We start from the raw sequence: 7,336 nt of genomic DNA on the forward strand, positions 1-7,336 counted from the left end.
GTGAGACTACAAACACTCTTTTCTCGGTCAAATAGGCACCAAATTCAAAATTTATGTTACATTTCGACTACATATATAACCCACTTTCAATAAAGATTAATGTTTCCACGGGTGAAATGCTTCTTTAAGGATTTTAATGTGGAAATTATACTTATTTTGTGGGGAAAAAACATATCAGATGCACATTATTGTTCCAAGCAGATGATTTGTATATACAGAATGTCATAACACGTGTCTGGAGGGGATTTTTAAACCTGGGGGTTGGGACCTCCACTAGGGGATCACCAAAGCTTCATGGGAACTTCTTGATTTTAAGGGGTGTAAGAAAACTTAAAAAACCCACACACACAGGCCTATATCTTAGTATTTTGTTAGTTTATGTAAAGAAAAGTAAATGAAATGATCAATTTTAAATTTAATATGATACATTGAAGATCTAAACTTTGAAGATCTGAACACAAGCTATATTCACAGAGACTTCCCTCGTTTGAGAATGAACATATCCACAAGGAGGTCTGTAAGTAGAAGTCACACGATGAACAACTTTCTCCCGACTTTGGTAGCTGCAATTCACCAACTCTATTCCCGTTGAACCCAATCCCAATGTAGCAACAAAGACCTCATTTTGAAAAGTGTCTGAGAAATGTGGGAACATAGGGGTCGATTGATTAAAGTAAGGAGTCCCTTCAGGAAAGGGGTTGGGAACCACTGCTTTAAACATTATGCCTGAATTAAAATAATGTGAGTATCACTATAGTTCTGTCATTAACATATCCCATGATATCTGATCTAGGAAAGGAATAATTCAAGCAACACTTCAGTCTTTTCCCGTTACACTTGGAAGGGGTTGCTGTGTTTAAAGTGGAGCCTTTCTTTCAGTGACTCTCAGCTGATCCACAGTCAGTTCACTTGTTCTCTTCATCTCCTCGTCTGCGCGAGCCGCTCTGCAAGTGGACAATCTCGCGCATCTGCGCGGGTAAACATGCAGTCTGCTAAGATACGATAATAAGATGTTCCTTTATTTATCCCCCTCAGGAGAAATGCAGGTGACACAGCAGCAATAGGGCAAAGTAGTGCAAAAACAGAGAACAAAGAATATCACAATAAAAATATTACTAATATTATTAATATTAGAAGATATAAAACTAAAAAGAGCTAGAGACTCAGCTGGCTATCTTACATTGTGTTAACTAAGTAGCGCCACATTTACACTGCGAACGTTATTAGCTCGCAAAAACCACAATATATCGCCAATTCTAACTAACTAAATTTGCTTTACAGACTACTGAAAACGTGTTACACAATGCGTCCACACTTTAATGTCGCCTTTCACAGCAACAAACTAACGTTAGCTAGACACCAGACAGACAGCAAGCTCAGCCGGTGTAGAACATAACGTTAGCTCTAGGAGGTAACTCAAAACGTAACACAGCGCGGTTAGGAGCATACACCTTTAAAATCAGCGGTAATATGCAAACAAACGGCTCCTAAGGGAGCGTTACCTGAAACTGGTCAATGGCTTTCAGAGGCTCAGTGCAGTTGGTGAGAGTTTCTTTAAGGTCCTCTCCGTTGGAGATGCCGAGCTCAGGTAGCCCCGCGAACATGTTCCTCTGTTTAATCATCAACTTCCAGATTTATGTGTGAATAAAGGGCTCTAACATGAGAATGTGCAACCGACAACATGCACGCTCGCTACAAAACAAACCAGCACATTACGCCGTCCGCTGTCAGAGCAAACTTCCTGTGTTGCAACTTTGTAAAAGGTCCGTGAGAAACACAAGCGACCAAAGAGTTCCGCGCTTCATTCATGCTCTGCGGGAAACATAACCGTACACCAGTTGGTAAATAAGCCACTGATTGTGAGTATTTGTGTTTATAAATTACATTATAAACGTGTGTAAATTATAATGACCACAAACAGGATTCCACATTGATTTTTAATCGTTGTTTGCTGGCTTCAGATGACTTTAAGCACCTGGAGACTGTAGTCATCACTTTTAATGGTGACCAGTTAGTCAACAGAATATTTGAGACATATTGTCTTGTCAGTGTTGGGTCAGATTCCTATGATTCAGCATTTTTTGAATTAGTAACACAATCTATTGGATTCCAAAAATATAGAATTTAATGTGAATACCTTGGGATTACTTCAAACATTGAAAATGTTGCACGTTGTACTCAAGAAATGGACGCAGCCACAAAAAACTGAATCTTAAAACATTTTCAGTACAAATAAAATTCATTACAGTTGGTCAAATCAAATAACACCGAACGACTTTTGTGATTATCCATTTTCCGGTGTTGAAAACCGTTGTTTTTAATAGATTTTTTGTGTGCTTTTATTGCTTAATAATCGATAGAGACATCTGAAGAGTGACAGGAAGGCAGGGGGAGAGAGAAGAGATGACACGCAGCAAAGGGCCACAGATTAGACTCAAATTGATGGCTGCTAAAGCCAGGACTCAGCCTTGGTACATGAGACGCCCCTGAAGACCACTGTTGTTGTCAGCCTGGTTAGACATGTTTATCATCCATGTTGTCAACCATTTAGAGGCTGTGTGGGCATATGTGTGACACAATGTATTAACACTAGGGTTGAGTCTCTGTAAATGTTAAAACGAGTTCGGTCTAGACCTGCTCTATTTTGAAATAGGTGTCCTGGAGACAACTTCGTTGGCATGAATTGGCGCTTATACCAAATAAAATTGAATTGTATTGAATTGAATATATTAAAGACGTAATTAAAATGTAATCAAGTAATGCGGCGGCTGTGGTTCAGAGGTAGAGTGGGTCGTCCATTGATCGGAAGATTGTTGGTTTAAAACCATTTACCATTCTTCACAATGAAACTATATCCGTCTGATTACATAATCCTGATTACATGTACTCAGTTATTACCCAATGGTGGTTTTAGCAAACACAGTGAAGATAATAAAAATGGATCATGAATCTTTGCCTAACTCAAACAAGAAGCCATAAAAGACCTACATGTGCCAGATTTGTTAATCTGATTAAAGGTGTGACTAAAACATCTGTTGGGAAAAAAATGCCTCCACAGATACTATGACAACAGCTGAAGACTCACTGGAATGTAAATTATTTGGATTTTGTTTTGGATGTTGTTCTTCACATCTTTTGAAGCACATGTGGGCTGTTTCTGTCACAACAAGGAGAAAACAGACAGTGATGCACTAATGTGGTTGTTGTAAGTGGGTGTAATATTACATAATGAAAATGAAACATAAAAAAGAAAAGAAAATTGTGCAGGACACATTGCACTGTCTTGTCGATTTCACTTCAAGTGCAACAAGAAATCTAAAATGTTCTTGTATTCTTTTTCAACGGATATGGAATGTTTTAGATGCACATGTGCACACTCTAAGAGGACTATAAATTGGGATTGACTGGGAGGTGTGTCACTCTTGCCCTTACATCACGCCTTCCCTAGCTTTTTGTTTCTTGTAGGTCAACAGAAGGTATCCCAGTGCAATGAGGAGGAGGACGATAAAGAGGAAGAGAATGCCAGCCCAGAACCTTGGGGGCAGAGCCTTCATCAGTTCTAGTCTCTCTGCAGGTATCATGTTACTCAGATTCAGCATGTACCCCAAAGCCCAGCCTACAGACGCTCCTCCTGCCTGTAAAACACAAGAGGGGATGCACTGAAATCACAACAAGCTTCCTGATTTCAGCACAGCAGACTGTTATTAGGTGTCTATAGTTTGAACACACAGACTGAAATCCCAGCAAATGATGAACAAAAATGTTTAATTCCTTAACCACTGACCGTTTTCTGAAAAGAGATGGAAGGAAGGGAGTCATTATCGAAACGGTAGCCCTTCATTAAGAGGACATGGACGAAATTGGAGACAGCGCAGACATTCTTCATGTATTTCCCAGGCTGTTTTGTCTTTTCAGTCATCTGTAAGTGGAAATAACAGTGGGTTAAAATTTTTATTTTGTTATTCCAATCTTAATCCTGTTGGTCTTGTCTACCATCACTGTAGACATTTCTGAGATATTCAAGAGTAAACGACATATGGACTTTGGGGCTGAAATAAGGGTCTATTAGCCCAGTGATTCTCAATTTTCAATAATGCACCTCTTTTTAAATATTTCTTCTACAGGGTACCCCCTCACCAGTGCAAAACATGTTTAGCCTATATACAGAGGTAAAATACAGCACTGCACCATCAGTGTCCGATTTGTTAAACAATACCCTTTTATCTGTAAAAGCACAATGCTTCGGGAGAGTTAAATCCCATTAAACATTATCTTTTCAAACATTTAACCACAAACTGACAAATTGGTGTACACACAACCCTATTTGGTGGGTTTAGACATGAGCATGTTTAATTATTAAGCGCGAAGAGCTGTGTGCTCCAAGGTACTTCAGAGATGGTCATGTTGCAGACAAGTCGGATTGCGTCCTTCAGTCGACTGGGGGATGTGATGGTGATGTTGGTGAGGCGGTTGATGTAGCTGTGAGTGAAGAAGAAGGCAGAGAATGCCTGTGGAGAAACAAGACCATCCAGATTTAAAACTGACAGCAAGGAAGGAAACATTTGTAAGATCCCTTTTGACAGATTTTTGCATTCCCTTCCATTTTTTACCTTACATCCATTTCTATGGCTGCTGACAGTACAGTGGTGCATATACCCATATGGGTATACAGGGTATACCAAACTTTGGGCAGGGGGATTTACAGTAGGCCTACCTAACAAGTATAGGGGTCTACGACCATGCTAGCAGCTCTGACGCTGAAGATAGGCATAGGGATGGGAACTGATAAGATTTTATTGATACCAACGCTATTATCAATTCTACTTATCGGTCCGATTCGTTGTCAAGTCCCTTACGGATTCCTGAAAATGTTCTGTTTAGAAAAAGCACAGGTTTTCATCATCATCCCAACTATTTTATTATCTTTGTCTGAACACAATGTAGAAATAGAGTTATAGTGGTCTGAGTTTCTTTGTGAAATTAAGCCACATTTTAGATCATTTTTTCCACTCTGCCATGATATGAAAAATAAAAATGGTAAGCTGTGGGACCTGGACAGCCAATATGTGTATGTCTGGGGAAAACATTTAATCACAGGTTAGTTAATGATAAATGTTGGCATGTGTGCTGCCTGTGCCTGTAGAATCACAAAAGAGTCTTAGTGATGGTGGAACTACAGTTTTTAAATTGAGCTGATTTATCTTCTAATAATTAACAATGTAAGCAGCATAAAGTAATGTAGGAAGTGGAGATAAAACCAACATGTTTTCTGCAAATGCAGAATCCAAAAAGTCAAAGAATGCAACAAACGTGAGCATAAAATGCTTTGTAAAAACTACTAAAGGGCTGCCTCACCATGAAGCTTCCTTTCACAGGGGGCTGGAAGACTCCATCAAAGGAGCACCTGGAGTAATTGCAGTTTTTAAAGGAGAACATCTCTTCTACATTTTTCAGGCAGTTCTGGTAGTCTCCTGTGCCCACTACTAATATAGACATCTGGGGGTTCCACTTGGCTGGTCTGTAGCTCTTAGTACACGGAGAATCAAAGACATCCTCCCCCAGCTTGATAGACATGCTGTACTGTTGTGGATAGCAGGGGTGGGACACTTCGGCCTTTACACCTTGAGTCTGAAAGATGCAAAAAAGATAAAAGTGAAACATTCTTCTGGTAAATATGAAAGGAAACTGCAGCTTTCTACTACTCCTGTAGTGTAGAATATGTAAACATTTACAACTGATCAACACGTACAGTGGTTGCTAGTATTTACTCAGTTCAATCAATGGCGTCATAGTGGTGTCACTACTAACATTTGTTTTCTAAAAATTACATATAGAACCTTTGAGAAGGCCAAGACAAGATAATTTCTCAATTTATATAGTATCAAAAGCTTCTGATATTATGTGAAGGTATAATATGAAATATTATAGCCCTATACCACAGTGGCAAAATCTGCCTCTGGTCCAGCTTCATATTCAAAGCACTGACAGAGTGGTATTTATCCTCTCTCCACACTCCTGGCAAGAATCTGACTAAGCCTATTTCTCAAAATGTTAAACAATTTATGCAAATGTGGTGTAGTCAGTCTAGTACACCCTTAACCCAGGGCACTATGGTTCAAACATCCTCTGGCCTCTCAGGTGCTCAAGAAGAAAGAGTACCCACAGACACAAATCATGAAGAAAACATGAAGATTGCCATGTGTGATAGTACCTTGATAAGATGAGCCAGCAGTTTCCTCAGGAACTGGTCTTGGCCGTAGCACAGGAAGCTCTGGGTGTACAGTCTGAAGGTTTGTCCATAAAGTTTCAGTTCCTTCGCATTATCCTTCTCCTCCACCTCTTCCGAGGTTTCAAAAGTAATCTGAGTGGAAGCTCCACCTAAATCCAAAGCTCCAATTGTATCTCTGCCTGGATTCAGCCAACGCCCAACAAAACCATACTGTGTGGCAAGAAAAGGACATGTCAGGACATACAAATTTGAATTGATGTAGGACAATAGAAATAATCCAATAAATGAACAGAGTTGACTCAGAGGAAGACATCCAGCCCTTTCAAAGCCTCTATTTGTGGATTTTCTTTAGCCAACCAACGTGAATCTATGGCCGTGTTAGTCAGGTGGTCCATCAGTGTTTCAGAGTGAAACAGCTCTGTTTGATGGATTGCTTGGATTGCTTCATTGTTACGACAGAAATCATCAAAATAGTCAACATGTTATGTCACTTTCACTCAATTTAATCGCATTATGAATGTTATTAATGTATTACTCATATGTTACTCAGCTCCTGGATGTGCTTTTCTTTACTGTCAACTGACTGTAACTGTAAGGATTTTTTATTAAAAATGCAGAAATTATATAAGACAACAAATCATCTTATATCGATTGCGCACACATATTTGTGCAAGACACAGAATGACCTCATTAACGATGCACGTCACAGTGTGCTGCCCAAATAACCTTCCACATGCTTGTGGTCTTCATGGGCACTCGGACGCTGTGGCAGTCACCAGAAATAGATCACACAAGTAGGCACTTGACTATTTTCAAAAATACTGCAAGTGCTGGTATTGGGCTGGACCCAAGTGTGAACCCGTTGTAATGTCACCCATTGGTTTGTGGAGTACTGTTTTGAAGTCTCCAGTTTGGCATTATGGTTGTTGCCATGTTGTTTTTTTGTAGCCAGCAGCGCTGATGTACTCCGAGTTGAACTGTTCTCATTGGCTGCCCAGTTTCAACTCATCCGTAGCAGGAAACAACGGCGGCTCGCCTGGTCCCACACAATCCCATATTCCAGCTAAACAGTACGCTAAAATATGTTTCTGAAATGATTTTAGTTGA

General features: G+C 39.8%; 2 protein-coding genes across 2 annotated transcripts in view; both read right to left on the minus strand.

Annotated features, from left to right (window-relative positions):
- The window catches only part of nelfb (negative elongation factor complex member B), an 18,716-nt gene extending 15,678 nt beyond the window's left edge, over positions 1-3,038 (minus strand). The window contains exon 1 of the mRNA XM_035658074.1: positions 1,503-3,038. Within this exon, the coding sequence (XP_035513967.1) occupies positions 1,503-1,622 (120 nt within the window). The 5' untranslated portion in view covers positions 1,623-3,038. The remainder of the gene's footprint in view (positions 1-1,502) is intronic.
- Positions 3,039-3,195: 157 nt separating this feature from the next.
- The window catches only part of LOC118325402 (ectonucleoside triphosphate diphosphohydrolase 2-like), an 8,285-nt gene continuing 4,144 nt past the window's right edge, over positions 3,196-7,336 (minus strand). Inside the window, exons 5-9 of the mRNA XM_035658075.1 lie at positions 6,212-6,439; positions 5,356-5,628; positions 4,389-4,508; positions 3,785-3,919; positions 3,196-3,635 (exon numbers count right to left, since the gene is read on the minus strand). Of these exons, the coding sequence (XP_035513968.1) occupies positions 3,429-3,635; positions 3,785-3,919; positions 4,389-4,508; positions 5,356-5,628; positions 6,212-6,439 (963 nt within the window). The 3' untranslated portion in view covers positions 3,196-3,428. The remainder of the gene's footprint in view (positions 3,636-3,784; positions 3,920-4,388; positions 4,509-5,355; positions 5,629-6,211; positions 6,440-7,336) is intronic.

The sequence above is a fragment of the Morone saxatilis genome, unplaced genomic scaffold (assembly GCF_004916995.1).
Source record: "Morone saxatilis isolate NCDOM2014 unplaced genomic scaffold, NCSU_SB_2.0 Contig16, whole genome shotgun sequence".
NCBI lineage: Eukaryota > Metazoa > Chordata > Actinopteri > Moronidae > Morone > Morone saxatilis.